The following is a 19,059-nucleotide window of genomic DNA, read 5'->3' as shown; positions in this document are numbered from 1 at the left end:
TTGGAGGCAGCCGCCAGCGTGGGTGGGGGGTGGGGTGGGGGGACTACGCCCCTTCAGGACTGTTCTAGAGAGATTTTCAAGGCAACTGCTTGGCAGCTCTGGGACACAGCCAGCGACCGCCCCGTCTGAGTGACCGGTGGCCGGCGGGTTTCCTGGCGGCGGCTCCTGCATGAAAGGCTTGCTGTTTCCTGCCAGAGCTGCCGGGATCCCTCCGCGAGTGTTGCATTTTGCGACTAAGAACAAAACGTCTTCTGTGGAAAGCTGAAAAGAGACGGCTGGGCGGCCCAGGAGACAACCTAGCTTGGTGTCTGGGCCATTCGTCTTGCTTTGAGGTGGGGATCGCCTGGCGTCTCCTGGCCGAGGATCAGGCGCCTGGAGGAGCAGCCACGCACCGACCTGCAGCTGGCCTGTCCCCGCTGCACCTTCAGGTAACCCTCTCTGCCTGCGCCGCCTGGACGGCCACCCTTGGCGGCCACCTCACACACACGCGGCCACCGGGCATCTGGCCAGGTTTTAGAGATAAGTTCCTTTGCACGGGGAAAGCAAGATACTCGACAGATTTACACCCACCCCACCCCCAGGTGATTGCTAGAAGGAATGCAGAATGATAAGAACCAGAGAGCCAGGGGACACGCAGCGCCACTAGAGGCTAAGAGGCTAAGAGATCCGGGGGCAGGGGGACCCGGCGCCGGAGAGATGCTGAGATTAAAAACTGCCTGTGGGAACAGAGGCCGAGGGCCATGAAGAAATGTGGGCGAGCTGCCTGCGGGCTGGAGGACAGCCCGGGACCCAGGGGCTGCAATTTCTTCTGCCCTGGAAGAGCATCAGAGGCGAAATGTGGGCTTCCTTTCCCTTTGGCCGGATCTTTTTTTAAATTGAGATATAATTAGCTGATAACACTGTGAGAGGCTGAGGTGGGACAGAGTCAGCGTGACATGTTTAACTGTTGCAATACGATTTCAACAATCGTGTTAGCTGACTCTCACGTCCTGTAGGTGCCATTGTGTGTGTGTTTGGCCGGATTTTTTTGTTGGTTTTTTTTTTTTTTTTTTTTAGGGCCGCGTGCATATGCAAGTTCCCAGGCTAGGGGTCGAATCAGAGCTTCCGTCGAGGGCTACACCACAGCCACAGCAAGGCCGGATTCGAGCCGTGTGACCTACACCACAGCTCAAGGCAACGCCAGATCCTTCACCCACTGAGTGAGGCCAGGGATCGAACCCACATCCTCATGGATGCTAGTCAGGCTCCTAATCCACTGAGCCACAAGGGGAACTCCCGGGGTGGGGGGTTGGTTCCCCGGGCCAGAGGTTGAACCTCTGCCACGGCAGTGACCCAAGACCCAGCGGCAACAAAGCCAGGTCCTTAACCTACTGAGCCACCAGGGAGCTCCGCCATTGCTTTTTCATTTGGAAGAAGAACAATTACCAGTTAGTCTCTTAGCAACCTTGAAATTTCCCTTCCAGCAGCAGTTGAGTATAATCAACAAGGGCTGAGTTAGCTCTCCAGAATGTTTTCAACTACGTGTTGCAACTTTGCATCCTTAAAGCCTCTCAATTTCCCCACCCAACTACCTCCTGGGAACCACTGCCCGCCCCTCTGTTCTTTCTCTGTATCTTTCTTATGGAAAGTTTTCTCTGCTAGCAGGGAGCCCATAGGAAGAAAAACATGCTGTGCTTTTAGGCATATATCCCTGCATTGAGTGGAACGAAACACAACCACACTCCTTCATGTAGCCAAATACAGACAACCGATCTTCAAATCAGATCAAACCTTGTAGGAAATTAACCCCGTCAGTGAGTTTAGCATATAATCACAACTCTAACCAGTCAGGTGGAACGAATAGAACCAGTCATTGCCCAGAAGCGTCAGAAACTGCCCATAAGATGCTTTTTCCCCGAGAGGAAAAAGACTAAGCAGCTATCAAGAAAAAAATCATATCTACTTTATGCTATGTTATAAATTCATGCATAATGCATGTGTATTGTGTTTTATATTGTACGTCTCTGTATACATATGTAATATATAATATGTGTAGGATATTATACATTTAAAATGTATATTATCTCATATATAAATATGTCGAAATCAAAGTGTGCCCAGAGACCTTCTAAGAAGCCAAAAATCACTCGAGGGAACAAACGAGGGCTTGGGTACATGCCAGTGGTATGAAAAGAATGCATCTCCAGCCTTCCTCCTCTGCTCTTTTTGTGATAAGCCGTCAAAGCCACCTGCTTGTTACAACAGCTCGGGGAGCTCCCTCTGTGGCTCAGAGGGTTAAGAACCCCACACAGTCTCTGTGAGGGTGTGGGTTCGATCCCTGGCCTTGCTCAGTGGATTAAAGATCCTACATTGTCGAAAGCCGTGGTGTAGCTGCAGTTCTGATTCAGTCCCTAGCAACGTCCATATGCTGCAGGTGTAGCCATAAAAAGGAAGAAAAAAAAAAGGGGGAGTTCCCGTCGTGGCTCAGCAGTAACAGACCCAACTAGTATCCATAAGGATGCAGATTTGATCCCTGGCCTCGCTCAGTGGGTTAAGGATCCGGCGTTGCCATCAGCTTCAGTGTTGAGCTGCAGTGTAGGTTGTAGACATGGTTTGGATCTGGTGTGGCTGTGGCTGTGGTGTAGCCCGGCAGCTATAGCTCTGATTTGACCCCTAGCCTGGGAACTTCCATGTGCCAGGTGCGGTGCCTAAAAATGTGTGTGTGTGTGTTTGGATAGGGAGTTCCCTGGTGGCTCAGCAGGTTAAGGATCAAGTGTTGATACTGCTGAGGCTCTGCTTACGGCAGGTTTGATCCCTGGCCTGGGATATATGCAGAATGCAGTCCACTATTATAAATATTATAATACGTATAAATATATACATTTATAACATAAATAGCATAAATATAAAACATAAAGGAGTATCATTCAGCCATAAACAGGAAGGGAATTCTGATAGAGGCGACAACATGAGTGAAGCCAAAGGACAGGGGAATAAGCCAGACACGAAAGGACAAATACTGTGCGATTCCGGCTGTGTGAGGTCCCTTGAAGACTCACCTGCACAGAGATGGAAAGTCGTAGGGTCTGTTCCAGGGGCTGGGGGGGCAGAAGGGGGAGTCGGCGCTGGATGGGGACAGAGTCCCTGTTTGGGAAAATGCACAGGTTCTGGATGATGCGAGGTTTGCACAACAGAATGAATGCGCCGTCCACGCCGCGGATTGTGTGCTTAAAAATGGCTAGGATGGGAAAGTTCTTTATGCCAGCGTACCACGATTACAAATAAAACATACGGGGAGTTCCCGTTGCAGCTCAGCAGGTTAAGAACCCGACATGGTGTCCATGAGGACGTGGGTTCCATCCCTGGTCTTGCTCAGCAGGTCAAGGCTCTGGCGTTGCTGTGAGCTTAGGTGTAGGTCGCAGATGCGGCTCGGATCCCCAGTTGCCGTGAGGTGTGGTGTAGGGCTGCACCTGCGGCATATGGAAGTTCCCGGGCTAGGGGTGGTGTCAGAGCTGCAGCTGCCCGTCTACACCACAGCCACAGCAAGACTGGATCTGAGCAGCATCTGCGACCTACACCACAGCTTGCGGCAATGCCGGATCCTTAACCCACTGAGCAAGGCCAGGGATGGAACCTACATCCTCATGGAGACTAACTCAGGTCCTTAACGTGCTGAGCCACAGCAGGAACTCCTATTCTTTTTTTTAAAATAGTCTTTTCCACGATGCTTTATCACAGGATACTGAATGTAGCTCTCTCTCCCATGGGAGCTTGTTTATCCGTTCTGGGTATAAGGGTTTGCATCTGCTAACCCCAGACTCCCAGTCCATCCTCCCCGACAACCTCTCCCCCTTTGTGACTTTTTAGCAGTAGTTTTAAGATGTTACCAATAAGCATCAGAGAAAGTGGAGTTCCCGTCGAGGCTCAGTAGTTAAACGCATCCGACTAGGAACCATGAGGGTGCAGGTTCGATCCCTGGCCTTGCTCCGTGGGTTAATGATCCGGTGTTACCGTGAGCTGTGGTGTAGGTCACAGATGTGGCTCAACTGTGGCATTGCTGTGGCTGTGGTGCAGGCAGGCGGCTACAGCTCCGATTCGACCCCTAGCCTGGGAAACTCCATATGCCTCGGGTGCAGCCCTAGAAAAAACAAACCAAAAAAGCATCAGAGAGAGGCTAACATCTGCTTCTTGTTACAGGTGGAACTCTTCCTGAGCTGGTTCATTTTCCGCTGCCTCTGTTCATATAAACCTTTTTATTTCTTACAGGAAATATAAGAAACGGGAGGACATGTTACATCTGGGCAGTTCTTGGTAAGATGGGATCCTGTGCCGTTGTGAGGTCCTGTCTTTCTCAGCAAAAGCACTGATGACAAAGTGACCCTTTCCAGTGAGTGACCGATGGTGCCTTGTGACGATCCGGCATGAGGTTCACGATCAAAACCACAGGATCCACGAGCCTCCCCTACCTGGGAGGTACCCCAGACCCCTGCCGAAGGAATTCCGTTTCCTTCTCATCGAGCTGCGTATCAAGTCCTGCCACGGGCCAGGTGTCTGCTTTTCCTGGAAGCCCAGGATGCAAACTGCATCAGACTCAGATTTCCATCTTTTTCCTTCTCCTTCTCCTCCTCCTTCTTCCTCCTCTTCCTCTTCTTCCTTTTTTGTTGTAGGGCCACAGGTGCAGCATATGGAGGTTCCCAGGTTAGGGGTCCAGTTGGGGCTGCAGCCGCCAGCCTACGCCACAGCCACAGCAACGCGGGATCCAAGCCACGTCTGTGACCTACAACACAGCTCGTGGCAACCTCGGATCCTTAACCCACTGAGCAAGGCCGGGGATCGAACCCCCATCCTCGTGGATCCTAGGCGGCTTCGTTTCCGCTGAGCCACGACGGGAACGCCATCCACCCTTATTTCTTGGTGTTGGGGATTGGAACATCGTTGACTTGCTCTTTATGGGCCTGCCCAACTGGGCATCCATAAAGCGATGAGTTCTTTTTAATTTCCAAAACAAGAAGAAAAAAAAAAAAAAACCTAACAGGTGCATTCAAACGCTTCAGACCTGGGATGACCCTGCCGACGTGCGCTAAAACGGTGACCCCCAACTTCCCCCTTTACAGAAGTCGTGCCAATGGAATGGACAGCAGTGGGAGGAAGGCTTGTCTGGGATGCTGTCTTTCAGGAGCGGGCTGGCCCTGACCATCGGCGTGCTTCTGGGTTCGAAGCCCTCGGCTTACGGCGATTTGTCCGCCTCCCGTCCAAACATCCTTCTTCTGATGGCGGACGATCTGGGCATCGGAGACCTTGGCTGCTATGGCAACCACACCATAAGGCAAGGGGCAGAGAACGGCTTGTCTGGGACCTTGGTCCGAAGGGCGCGGATAAAGCATCCCGGCCTTGGGCCTCGCCATTCCCACTTGACGAGATTCTGCACTCCCGCCATCCTTGCTGGGAACACCCTTGACCCAGCTCACATTCCTCCCATGTGTGAACAGTCACGCCACGATTTAAGAGGAGGTCCCTCAGCACAGTCTAAGGCAGGCAATGTTGCGTATTTTAGAAAGTGTTTCATTTTAAAATTAAATAAGTGGGGAGTTCCCTTCGTGGCTCAGCAGTTAACAAACCTGACAAAGATCCGTGAGGATGTGGGTTCGATCCCTGGCCTCACTCAGTGGATTAAGGATCCTGTGTTCCATGAGGTGCGGTGTAGGTTGCAGACACGGCTCGGATCTGATGTGGCTGTGGCTGTGGCTGTGGTGGAGGCCGGCAGCTACAGCTCCAATTCGACCCCTAGCTTGGGAACCTCCATATGCCGCAGGTGTGGCCCTAAAAAGCAAAAAAAAAAATTAAATAAGCGGCTATGGCAACAATGCCAGAGCCTTAACTCCATGCACCCCAAGAGCTCTCCTAGACAAGGGTTCTTATTTTATTGTTTATTTATTTTAATGTAAAAAAAAATTTTGTACAGCCGCACCTGTGGCATAGGGAAGTTCCCTGGCTAGGGGTCGAATCAGAGCCACAGCTGTGACCTATGCCACGGCCATGGCGATGCAAGATCGGAGCTGCGTCTGCGACCTATGCCACACAGCTCACGGCCACGCTGGATCCTTAACCCACGGAGCGAGGCCAGGGATTGAACTCACATCCTCACGGATACGAGTTGGGTCCTTAACTCACTGCGCCACAACAGGAACTCCTCTTTTTAATTAAAAAAATTGTTGAATTAAAACTTAGTGGACTTACAATGTTGTGCCAATGTCTGCTGTACAGCGAACTGACCCAGTCATTCATATATAGCCAATCCCTCTCTCGTATCATCTTCCATCATGGTCTATCCCAAGAGACTGGATAGAGTTCCCTGTGCTGCACAGCAGGACCTCAAAGGCTCATCCATTCTCCATGTCATAGTTTGCTTCTACGAACCCCAAGCTCCCCGTCCATCCCACTCCCTCCCCCTCCCCCTTGCAACCTCAAGTCTGTGACCCACTGGACAATGCTTTTTAAAGCACTGCTATTGTCTGTAAGCCAACGGCCGATTTCTAGGTTCCATCACCCTCCAACCTCCATCCACCACGGCACGTCTGCGCACACACACACATGCACACACACATGCACGCACGCATGCATGATTCCAGTGCCCCCTGATGAAAATCTCTGTGCCGCAGGGAGTTCCCTTCATGGCTCAGCTCTTAAAAAACCCAACTAGGATCCAAGAGGATGTGGGTTCTATCCCTGGCTTCGTTCAGGGGGTTAAGGATCTGGCATTGCTGGGAGCTATGGTGCAGGTGGCAGCCACAGCTCTGATCCCGTGGTGCTGTGGCTGTGGTGTAGAAACAGCAGCTGCAGCTCTGACTCAACCCCTAGCCTGGGAACCTCCATATGCTGCAGCTTCGGCCCTAAAAAGAAAAAAAAAAGACCGACTCCTATATGAGAAATCATCTTGGACTCTCTCAGTTCTGGATATTTTATCGTGTCCCTCTCAGCACCAGGAGTCTTTTGTGCAAACCTAGGGCACAGTCATGGAGTCGATGCCTCTGCGCTGACTTGCATGACTGGCCCCTGCCTTTGGTCACTGTTAAGAATATGCCCATGTTGGCGTTCCCTGGGGGGGGGGCTTGGGTTGAGGATGGGACGTTGTCACTGCAGCAGGGTGGATTCCATCCCTGGCCCAGGAAGATTTTTATGCCACAGGTGCAGGCAAAAAAAACCCCCAGAACAAACACATGGATGTGTTTATTGCTGATGGTAGATTTTTATGCAGTGCAATGTAACAGGGATGCTTCTGGGGGAAACACCTGCATGGGTGTTGGCTGCGGGATCCACGCTCATGCTTCCTCCTGCAGGACGCCAAACATTGACCGCCTCGCCTCGGATGGCGTGATGCTCACCCAGCACCTTGCGGCGGCTTCACTGTGCACCCCGAGCAGAGCCGCTTTCCTCACGGGCAGATACCCACTCCGATCAGGTGCGTCCATGCTAAGTGAGCCTGGGACGGGCACCTGCAGTTCCTTGAATAAAGGCTGGATTGATTCCTCAGTACCGTGGGGAGAGAACACTCTGGGACCCCCATACTGTGTTTTCGAATTTTTAAAATTCTTTTATTAGAGTTGATTGACAGTGTAGTGCCAATTTCTGCTGAACAGCAAAGTGACCCAGTCAGACATAGACACACATTTCTTTTTTAATATTATCGTCCATCACGGTCTCTCCCAAGAGAATGGATCGAGTTCCCCGTGCTGTACAGCTGCACCTCATGGCTTATCCATTCACAAGCCTGTGAGTCTGTTTCTGTTCTGCAGACAGGTTCATTTGTGCCGTATTTTAGAATCCACCTGTAAGTGATCTCCTGTGGTCTGTGTCTTTCTCTGTCTGACTGACGTCCCTTAGCATGAGAAACTCTAGTTGCAACTATGTTGCTGCACTTGGCATGATTTCATTCCTTTTTACGGCTGAGTAATATTCCATTGTGTGTATGCACCACATCTTGATTCACTTTTCAATTTTTTTATTATTAATTTTTTATTGGCAGAATGAGTTTTATTTATTTTTTTATTATTTTATAATGATTTTTATCTTTTCCATTAGAGCTGATTGACAGTGTCCTGTCCATTTGCTGCTGCACAGCAAGGTGACCCCGTCACACAGACATGCATACGTTCTTTTTTCTCACAGGCTCATGCTCCATCCAAGCGACGAGACACAGTTCCCAGGGCTACACAGCAGCATCCCACTGGACCACATCTTCTTTATCCACTCCTCTGTCGATGGACATTTAGGCTGATTCCATGTCTTGGCTATTGTGAGCAGTGCTGCTATGAAAAAGGGCTGCAGGCATCTTTTCAAATGATGCTTTTCTCTGGATAGATGCCCAGGAGTGGGATGGCTGGATCTTATGGTGGTTCTACATTTTGCTTTTTAAGGAGCCTTCATACTGTTCCCCACAGGGTTCCAGCCATTGACATTCCCCCCAACGCTGTGAGCTTCCACTTTAAAACGTTGCACTAGATGTCTTGCCTGTAACAGAGACAGGAGGAGTTACATCCGTGGCTCCCAAACTTTTCAGCTCGTGAGAAACCTGTGGGGGATCTTTCAACCATTCCAAATTCCACCCCAGACCAACGAAAATCACAGTTTCGGGAATGATAACCAGGTCGGAGAATATTGGGAAGCTCCCCGCACGATACCAACGTGCAGACACGTTTGAGAAGCACTGCATGCAATCAACAGTGGGATGAAATCAGAAAATCAGTTTTTTCCTTTTTGAAACATTTTACTGGGATATAGCTGACTTACAGAGTTGTGTGAGTTTCAGGAGTACAGCAAAGTAGATCCGTTGCCATAACATCATTTTTATGTATCCATTCCCATAAAATCATTTTTCATTCTCCTTTCTTTTTTATTTATTTCTCTTTTGGTTTGTCACTTTCTTTCTTTTCTTTTTTTTTTTTTGGTCTTTTTAGGGCCACACCCACGGCATATGGAAGTTCCCAGGCCAGGGGTCGAATCGGAGCGGTAGCTGCCGGCCTGCACCACAGCCACAGCAACACCAGATCCTGTACCCACCGAGTGAGGCCAGGGATCGAACCCTCGTCCTCATGCATACGAGTCGGGTTTGTTACCAGTGAGTCACAGCAGGAACTCCTTGGTTATCAGTGTCAACATAACAGGATAACAGCACAACTTTTTCAAGGAATGAATCATTTTTTCTGCTGCCAAAAAATAAAACCAGGAGGCAACTGGTTTTATTCCAGCAGGAAGTGAATGTTCAGTTTAACGCTGAAGAATGGTGATGTTCCACAGATCATCCGTGGTTACAAATAAGACTAACGATAAAAACTGGTGTTTGAGAAGCTGCCACCGCGCCACGTTTAGCATCCAGGCCTGTCCCTGCAGTGGCTCAGCTTCGATCCCCGGCCTGGGAACGTCCACGTGCTGGGGGTGCAATGGAAAAACAAAACAAAACAAAACCTTGATGTTTGATTGTAACATTTCTTGGAAAATGATTCATGACAGGTATGGTTTCCAGCACCGGCTCGCGTGTTCTGCAGTGGGTGGCAGCCTCCGGAGGCTTGCCACCAAATGAGACGACATTTGCAAAAATATTGAAGGACAAAGGCTACGTGACTGGACTTGTGGGTATGTACAGCTTCTCAGTTCTATGTGCATTTCTTTTTTTGGACATGTTTTAAAGTTTTATGGAAGTAGAGTTGATTTATTTTATTTTATTTGTTAATTTTTTTTTTTTTTTTGGTCTTTTTGCCTTTTCTAGGGCCGCTTCCTGCGGCATATGGAGATTCCCAGGCTAGGGGTCGAATCAGAGCTGTAGCCACCATCCTACGCCAGAGCCACGGTAACGCGGGATCCAAGCCGCGTCTGCAACCTACACCACAGCTCACAGCAACGCCGGATCCTTCGCCCCCTGAGCAAGGCCAGGGATCGAACCCACAATCTCATAGTTCCTAGTCGGATGCGTTAACTACTGCGCCACGACGGGAACTCCTGAAGTCGAGTTGATATACAAGGTTGGGATACTTTCTGCTGTACTGCAAAGAGATTCAGGGATTCATGTCCACACATCCATTCTCTTTCAGATTCTTTTCTCACACAGATGATCACAAAACATTGGGTCGCGTTCGCTGCGCTAGACAGCAGGTCTCCGATGGCCCATCATTCCATAGACCTCAGGGTGCACCTGCCAACCCCACACCCCCTGTCCATCCTCCCCCACCCGTCCCCTTTGGTCACCATAAGATTGTTTTCAAAGGCTGTGAGTTTGTTTCTGTTCTGCAAATACGTTCATATGTCTCCTTTTAAAATTTTTAACAAATTTTCAAAAAGTTGTTTTGGAATAGAGTTGATATTATAAAAGGCTGCGATCCTTTCTGCTGGACAACAAAGTGATGCGGCTGCAATCTTTTCTGCTGGACAACAAAGTGATGCAGGGATCCGTGTCCCCACGTCCATTCTCTTTCAGCTTCTTTTCCCACGTAGATGAGCACAGAATATTGGGGAGAGGTCCCTGTGCTGGACGGCAGGTCCCCAAGGCCCATTGCTTTCACATGGAGGTTACAGTCAACTATAAAAGTACCGAAATGAAATAGTTGGGTCATCGTCCATTCCCCTCTAAAAGGAAAACCCACCACTCATTGGGACATGATGTGATGACCCTGGTTGCTTGGGGCAAAGCAGGTGCTCAAGAAATCTCAGCTGGGCCGCTCCTTGGTGGCCTGGCGGTTAAGGATACTGTTGTGGCAAGGGTTCGATCCCTGGCCTGGGAATTTCTGCCTGCCGTGGGGGAGGCCAAAAACTTAAATAATAATAATAATACAATAAGGTGAGAGACATGGGATTCTGCTTTAAAAAAAAAAAAGAAAAGAAAAACACATCAGCTCCATGCCATGTGGCATTTCATACAGTTTGCTGGTGCACCATGATAAAAATACTTAGAAAAAATGCTTCTAATTTGACTACATTACAAAAAATTTCCATCATGCTGCTTTTCCCTGTTTTCAGCCTGGGAATGTGACTGCATGCAGTTCCCGTCATGGCTCAACGGGTTAAGGGCCTGATGTCTCTGCGAGGATGTAGGTCCAATCCCTGGCCTCGCCCCGAGGGTTAGGGATCCAGCACTGCCACGGGCGGTGGTGCATGTCGCAGGGGCAGCTCGCATCTGGGGCTGCTGTGGTTGTGGTGTAGACCGGCAGCTGCAGCTCCGATTGGACCCCTAACCCGGGAACATCCATATGCCGCAGGTGTGGCCAAAAAAGACAAGAAAGAAAAGAAAGAAACGGGGCTGCCCAGCTCAGACCCTTCCTCTCTGCTTCCGTAAAATGCATGCTCATGTTTCTTTTTCTTTTTTTTTTTTTTTTTTTTTTTTGGTCTTTTTGCCTTTTCTAGGGCCACTCCCGCGGCATATGGAGGTTCCCAGGCTAGGGGTTGAATCGGAGCTGTAGCCACCAGCCTACGCCAGAGCCACAGCAACGCCGGATCCTTCGCCCACTGAGCAAGGCCAGGGATCGAACCCGCAACCTCATGGTTCCCGGTCGGATGCATGAACCACTGCGCCACGACGGGAACTCCTCCATGCTCATGTTTCTAAACGTCAGCACATCACGTCACATGCAGAACGAGGTAACATCAGGGACGACGGTTTCTTGCAAAGGGACCCGTTGTCATTGTCGCTCTCACGGTGTAGGGTTAATTTTCATTAAGAGGATCGTTTATTGACCACAAAGAACAGGCCTAACTTCTTTAGCCCCTGAAACATCCAGCCCACAGAGTGACGGCTCTTCCTCTGGACATCCCATGAGGTTTCAGGGACAACAGACACCACTGGGTTGAGAAGACACGACACCGTCTCTGTCCACACCCCGGTCGAGACAGAACAGAAACCAGGCATCTCTCACGGCCTGACCCTGAATGTTGGGCTCTGTAAAACCTGCCTCCCACCACGATCCCCGCGGTTGTTACAGGGAATCAGAGGAGGAGGGTCACGTCTAAAGGCGGAACGTCTTTGCTCAAGCTGGTCACTTCAGAGGACGTTTTCCAGAGCCCCCTGACCTCAGCGTACCTTGCTTTTCACTCGCCCACAGACCGTGGCAAAGTCGGGGGTAGGGGATGGAATAGGGGGTCCCTGAAGACAGCAGGTCCTGAATGCCGAAACCTGCAAACATGACCGTCTGTGGAAAAAAGAGTCTTTGCAGGTGTGAGGAAGGGAAGGGTCTGAGAGGAGGTCCTCCTGGATGAGGGGGGCCCTCCCTCCAAGGACAGAGTCCCCCTAAGAGACAGAAGAGGAAACACAGACACAGAGGAGAAGCCACGGGAAGGGTCTGAGAAGCAGTCCTCCTGGATGAGGGGTCCCTCCATCCAAGGACAGTGTCCCCCTAAGAGACAGAGAGGAGACCCAGACACAGAAGAGAAGCCATGGGAAGACGGAGGCAGAGACAGGAGGGAGGCGGCCACCAGCCCAGGGCCACCTGGAGCCCCCAGAACCTGGAAGAGGCAGGAAGGACCCTGCCCTGGAGCCTCTGGAGGGAGCATGGCCCTGGGACCCCTTGACCTCAGACGTCTGGCCCCCGGGATGGGGGAGTGTGCATTTGTGCTATTTTAAGCAGTACATAATGGTCCTTTGTTCCAGCATCACAGGAATGTTGCCAGCCAGCATCCTCAGTCCCCTGAAACAAGCCGACCAGGTCATGGTGCAAATACCAGCAAACGCCACCCCCGCCCCAGCGCCCTGCAGAGGGCCCAGGACGCGGCACACGCGCCACGCCCACTGCCCCGGGGCCGGTGCTCACATCTGCGTCCCTTCTGCCTTTCAGGCAAATGGCATCTGGGTCTCAACTGCGAATCGTCCGAGGACCACTGCCACCATCCCCTCAGCCACGGCTTTGACCTTTTCTACGGGATGCCGTTTTCCATGATGGGCGACTGTCTGCCCTCGGACATCTCGGAGAAGCGGGTGATCCTGGAGCACCAGGTCAACGTCTGCTGCCACATCGTGGCCCTGGCCGCCCTCACGCTCGCCCTGGGGAAGCTGACCCGCCTGATACCCGGCTCCTGGACCCCGGTCGTCTGCTCAGCCCTCGCGGCCGCCTTGCTCTTCCTGTGCTCCTGTGTCCTGAGTCCCCTGATCGCGCACGCGGACTGCTTCCTGATGCGAAATCGCACCATCACGGAGCAGCCCATGCGCTTCCACCGAACCACGGCCCTTATGCTCAGAGAGGTCTCCTCCTTCCTCAAAAGGTGAGGGTCCAAGGTCAGCCTCGGCTGCGCGTTTCACGTCCCGATGGACGTGCCTTTGGAACTTTCTTCTTCCCTGATGGGTAGCGGGCTCAGGCCAGGGTCCTGTTTCTGAAAGCTGATTTTCGATGAAGGGGGGGCCATGCATGATTTTCACGGGGACCCAACGCGACCCATTAAAACAAGTGACCAGGGGTCTCAACTTGACTTCTCTCCCTCCTATTTTGGAGCCAGTCCCATGCTGTCACCACCCTCTGACCATCACAGGCGGTATCTAATGAATCTATCAATCTGCTGGCAATAAAGTCTAAGGTTTGTTTTTTCTTTCGTTTTTTTTCCTTTTCAGGCTGTACCTGCCACATGTGGAAGTTTCCAGGCTAGGGGTGGAGTCAGAGCTGCACATGCAGGTCTCCACCACAGCCACAGCCACACTGGATCCCAGCGACATCTGCCACCTACGCCACAGCTTGTGGCCACGTGGGATCCTTAACCCCCTGAGCCAGGCCAGGGATCGAACCTGCATCCTCTCAGACACTCTGTCAGGTTCTTAACTTCCTAAGCCACAATGGGAACTCCTCAGTAGAATTTAGAAGGAAAAAACTTATCACTCATCATCGTGGCTCCGTGGAAATGAATCTGAATAGCAGCCAGGAGGATGTAGGTTTGATTCCTGGCCTCGCTCCGTGGGTTAAGGATCAGGCATTGCCGTGAGCTGTGGGGTAGGTCGCAGAGGCAGTTCCAATTCCGCATGCCTGTGGCTGTGGTGGAGGCTGGCAGCTGCAGCTCTGATTCCACCCCTAGCCTGGGAACCTCCATATGTCGTGGGGGCGGCCCTAAAACACAAAACGAAACAAGAGAGTCATCACAGCCAATATTGCCCATCCCAGGCGCATTCCCAAATCAGTTGGTTGAGCAGAGGTACGCCTTTGCTTCTGGTGGGCAGAGCCGCAGAGACGTATCCCAGTGAGGCCACGGCCAGGGAGAGAGACGTTTCACACATCCAGGAGCTCACGCGCTCATCTACCACAAAACAACTCCCATCGTGTTACTTGTCTGTCTGCAGAAACAAGCAAGGACCGTTCCTCCTTTTCGTGTCCTTTCTGCACGTCCACAGCCCTCTTATCACCACGGAGCCCTTCCGAGGGAGGAGCCTCCACGGGCGGTATGGGGACAACGTGGAAGAGATGGACTGGATGGTGGGTAAGTGGCCTTTCCGGGGGCAACGCGAGGGTGCCACGTCGGCCAAGGGCAGCCGCAAGGAGACCGTAGAGAGAGGGGAGGGGACTGACTGTTGTTGTTTTCATTTCTTTCCTGGGAGTGGCATTGACTTACAATGGGGGTGAGTTTCAGGTGTCCAGCGAAGTGATTCAGTGATGCATAGACATCCGATCCTTTTCAGGTTCTTTTCCCACTCATGCAGGTTATTACGCAGTATTGAGGAGGTTACCCTGTGCCAGACAGTAGGTTCTTGTTACCTGTTTTATAGAGAGCGTGTGACTATGTCAAGTCCATCCCTCTAAACTATCCCTCCGCTCACCCATGTTTTTTTTTTTAACTTGGTAACTTTTTTCCCTTGCCTTTCCCTGCCTTTTCTTTTCATGACAGCACCTGCAGCATATGGACCTTCTCCAGCCAGGAGTTGAATCCGAGCTACAGCTGCCGGTCTACACCACAGCCTCAGCAATGACAGATCTGAGCCATATCTGCGACCTACACCACAGCTCAGGCAACGCCGGATCCATAACCCACGGAGTGAGCCCAGGGATCAAACCTGCCTCCTCATGGACCCGGTGTCGGGTTCTCAACCTGCTGAGTAACAATAGGAACTCCCACGTTTTTAACTTTTAAGCAGCATCCTTCACCCATGTTCCCCCCCTCCTCTCCACCTCCAATAGTCACCCATCTTTCTTCTGTTTTTGTGAGTTTGACTTTTTGATTCCACATGTAAGTAAGATGGTACAGGGTTTCTCCTTCTGTGTCTTCTGTGTTGCTCTTATCATGATACCTGCCAGGTGCATCCAGGTCCAGGCTGCGGCACAAGGCATGATTCCATTCTTTTTTACGGCTGAGTAATATTCCATTGTATGTATGGACCACCTCTTCTTGATCCATCCCTCTGTCAATGGACATTGAGGTTCTTTGCTTGTCTTGGCTACTGTGACTAGTGCTGCTGTGAACACAGGGGTCCACGGATCTTTTTGAATTGCAGTTTTGTCTGGAGAGATGCCCAAGAGTGGAATGGCTGGATCATATGCTAGTTCTATATTTAGTTTTTTGGCGTCCATCACACATCCACAGTGTTGTCTGTTTTACATATAGTAGTGGGTATATGTTAATCTCGAACTCCTAATTTATCCCTCCCCCCTTGTCCCCACTGGTGATCATAAGTTCTCCATGACTCTCGGTCTGTTTCTGTTCTGGAGATGGGTTCATTTGTGCCATAGTTTAGCTTTCACATAGAAGTGATATGATACTTGTCTTCTCTGTCTGATGGACTTCACTTCGTATGAGAATCTCTGGTTTCATCCATGTGGCTGCCAATGGCACGATTTCATTCTTTTTCATGGCTGAGTAGTATTCCATTATGTACACACACCGCATCTTCTTTATCCACTCCTCTGTCGATGGATATTTAGGTGGCTTCCATATCTTGGCTTATTGGAAATAGTGCTGCTGTGAACATTGGGGTGTGTGGATCTTTAGCTCATGGAACACTAAGAAAACCAGAACCACTCTGGAAGACTATTCTTCATTGATATGCATGCATTTCTGATGTCATTACCAGCCTCCTTCTTAGACTCTCCCCACCTACTCCCTCCCCTGCCCTTCTCCCTTTGGTAATATTTTGCCTCCCATTTAAGTTGCAGTACTTTGTTCTAGGCAGCATGAAGTGTTGTAGCCTTCCTAAGACTTTTTTGGAAACAGGTTGGGACCTACAGAAAGACATGGATCCCTGTTAGATCCAGGATGCTTCAAACACCACGATTAGATTCCTGTTCGCCCCCCATCATGCTGGAGGACTAAAGATTCGCTGTCACTGAGTGTTCCCAGATGCTAAAGCGCATGCCGAAGAACTGGGTTTAAGATAGTCTTCGATTCTGACCGGCTCCTGCGCCTCTGTCCTTTGCAGGGCAAGTCCTGGATGTTCTGGACACAGAGGGTTTGACTAACGGTACCCTGGTTTACTTCTCGTCTGATCACGGGGGATCCTTAGAGGCTCACTTTGGAAACCAGCAGTACGGCGGCTGGAACGGGATATACAAAGGTAATGACGAGGGGTTCCTAGACCCTTGTCTGGCTTCCTGACCTTTCCCAGCCCTTCCGCAGGACGGCGGCCACCCGCCTCGACAGAGATTTTGAAGATCCCTAAGACTCTTGTTTTTCTAGTCAGGGAGGAAATGATATGTCACACTCAGATTTGATTTGTTTCTTTTCCTTTGCACCATGCGGTCAGTGTGGTCTCTTTGCGGAATGGCACAGCCTTGCCACTACATAATTCTAGAACCTGGCCAGCTCCTCAAAAAGAGAGCCAGTTTCAGACCTCTCGTTGTGGCTCAGTGGGTTAAGGACCCAGTGTTGCCCGCGAGGATGTGGGTTCGATCCCTGGCCTTGCTCAGTGGGTTGAGGATCCAGCATTGCCGTGAGCTGTGGTGTAGGTCGCCGACGCGGCTCAGATCTGGCGTGGCTGTGGCTGTGCTGCAGGCTGGCAGCTGAAGCTCCGATTCAATCCCTAGCCTGGGAACCTCCAAATGCCGTGGGTATGGCCCTAAAAAGACAAAAAGAGACAAAAAGACAAAAAAAAGAAAAAATAATACACTTATATACTTATTTAAATAGGGAGTATATATATATATATATATATATATATATATATATACACACACACACACATACACACACTTGGGAATATATATATATATAAAGCAATAAATATATATTTATATATTTACATATTTATACTTGGGAATATATATATAAGGGAATAAGTATATATATATATGGAATATATATACACTTGGGAATACATATGGAATAATATTTATTTATATAGGGAATATATATATCAAGGGATAAATATATTTATATAGGGAACACCTATCTATATACACTTGGGAATATATATGTATAAAAGGGGATAAATATATATTTATATATTTACATAGGGAATATGTATATATACTTGGGAATGTATATGTATAAGGGAAAACTATAATAAATATGTATTTATATAGGGATATAGGGAATATATACATATACACACTTGGGAACATATACAAGGAAATAAATATATATATTTACATAGGGAATAGATACGTATTTAGGAGTACATATATATCTATACATGGAGTGTGCTTGTGTATATATATACATACAAACTAAATACATTAGTCCCTTCTTTTTTTTTTTTTTTTGTCTTTTTTTGCCATTTCTTGGGCCGCTCCCGCGGCATATGGAGGTTCCCAGGCTAGGGGTCGAATCTGAACTGTAGCCACCGGCCTACGCCAGAGCCACAGCAACGTGGGATCCGAGCCGCATCTGCATCCTACACCACTGCTCACGGCAACGCCGGATCCTTAACCTGCTGAGCAAGGCCAGGGACCGAACCCGCAACCTCATGGCTCCTCGTCGGATTCGTTAACCACTGCACCACGATGGGAACTCCCATTAGTCCCTTCTTAAATCTTCTGCTCTTAAGCCCTTTTCATCGCAAGGTATCTCTTTCTTCACCCATTTTTTTTTTTTTTTTTTTGTCTTTTTAGGGCCACACCCACGGCATATGGACGTTCCCAGGCTAGGGGTCGAATGGAAGCTACAGCTGCCTACCTACGCCACAGCCACAGCCACAAACGCGGAATCCTTAACTCGCAGTGCGAGGCCAGGGATCGAACCCTCCACCTCATGGTTCCCAGTCGAATTCGTTTCCGCAGCGCCATGACGGGAACTCCTCTTACCCCATATTGACAGCGTGGATTACAAGGCTTTATTTCAAGGTGTTCCGCCACCCACTCGGCGATTTTTTTTCCCCCATTCCTCTGACGCCCCATTCCGCCCATCTGGGTGCTCGCCCACAGCAAAGGGCAGCCACGTGCGCACGGTCCCGGGCTGTGGAAGCACCACGTGCACCCGGGAATCTCTGAAATAGAGCTGAGGGGGGGGGGGGCTTTGGGGTCTACAAGGCAAAGTCGTAAAAGCAGAGGAAGCTAAGGGGGATGGTTGCAGTGGGCAGAACACCGCCCCCCTACCACGTCCACATCCCGACTCCTGTGGGGGGAGGGGACAGAAGACACCTTCCCCAAGACGTCTGGGATCCCCACGTGGTAGACAACCCACATCCGGATGAACAGGGACCGTAAAATCGAGCCTCTGCCAGGGAGGAACGAAATGGCATCACGCCGTTTAAAGAGCGAGACGCAACGCCAGCAGAAAGCTTCCATCACCCAGGGCAGCATCCGCTCGGATTACCAACCATCGTCTCTTCTGTTCACCTCTGACCCGCAGGTGGCAAAGGCATGGGCGGCTGGGAAGGCGGGATCCGTGTCCCCGGGATATTCCGGTGGCCCGGGGTGCTGCCGGCTGGCCGCGTGATCCAGGAGCCCACCAGCCTGATGGACGTCTTCCCCACCGTGGTCCAGCTGGGCGGCGGCCAGGTGCCGCACGACAGGTAGGGAGCAGCCCGCAGAAGGCCGTTCGGTTTTGCGCGGAATTTGCGCCGAGAAGGACACGTGTGTGAAATGTCACGGCCTCTCTTGCTCACCCAAGGGGTGCATGACATCCGTTATCTGCAAAAACACTGCAGGGCTGCCTCACACCTACGGGAGCTGACATCCTTTCATTTTATGTACA

At 50.4% G+C, this 19,059-nt stretch overlaps 1 protein-coding gene and 1 long non-coding RNA gene across 6 annotated transcripts in view; one reads left to right on the top strand and one right to left on the bottom strand.

The window, feature by feature from the left end:
• The first annotated feature begins 175 nt into the window (after nt 1–175).
• The window catches only part of LOC110257939 (arylsulfatase L-like), a 23,853-nt gene continuing 4,969 nt past the window's right edge, over nt 176–19,059 (top strand). For 2 of the 5 annotated variants that reach the window (XM_085009056.1, XM_085009054.1), the window contains exons 1-9: nt 176–428; nt 4,246–4,290; nt 5,156–5,305; nt 7,317–7,438; nt 9,487–9,609; nt 12,795–13,218; nt 14,279–14,415; nt 16,346–16,480; nt 18,715–18,877. In XM_085009056.1, the coding sequence (XP_084865182.1) occupies nt 4,268–4,290; nt 5,156–5,305; nt 7,317–7,438; nt 9,487–9,609; nt 12,795–13,218; nt 14,279–14,415; nt 16,346–16,480; nt 18,715–18,877 (1,277 nt within the window). In that variant the 5' untranslated portion in view covers nt 176–428; nt 4,246–4,267. Of the gene's footprint in view, nt 429–4,245; nt 4,291–5,093; nt 5,306–7,316; nt 7,439–8,145; nt 9,610–12,794; nt 13,219–14,278; nt 14,416–16,345; nt 16,481–18,714; nt 18,878–19,059 lie in introns of all 5 variants that reach the window. The other 3 variants (XM_085009057.1, XM_085009055.1, XM_085009058.1) reach the window with 3 other exon arrangements.
• LOC110257664 (uncharacterized) overlaps nt 7,974–19,059 on the bottom strand; it is a 24,290-nt gene continuing 13,204 nt past the window's right edge. Inside the window, exon 5 of the long non-coding RNA XR_014836207.1 lies at nt 7,974–8,487. This is a non-coding gene — a long non-coding RNA (uncharacterized LOC110257664). The remainder of the gene's footprint in view (nt 8,488–19,059) is intronic.

The sequence above is a fragment of the Sus scrofa genome, chromosome Y, assembly GCF_054392235.1.
Source record: "Sus scrofa isolate SSC_HxYL_T2T_F1_AM1 chromosome Y, Sscrofa_HxYL_maternal_Yorkshire_Landrace_v2.0, whole genome shotgun sequence".
Lineage (NCBI taxonomy): Eukaryota > Metazoa > Chordata > Mammalia > Artiodactyla > Suidae > Sus > Sus scrofa.
The sequence above is the reverse complement of the archived record's forward strand: the minus strand, read 5'-3'. Positions and strand labels throughout refer to the sequence as shown.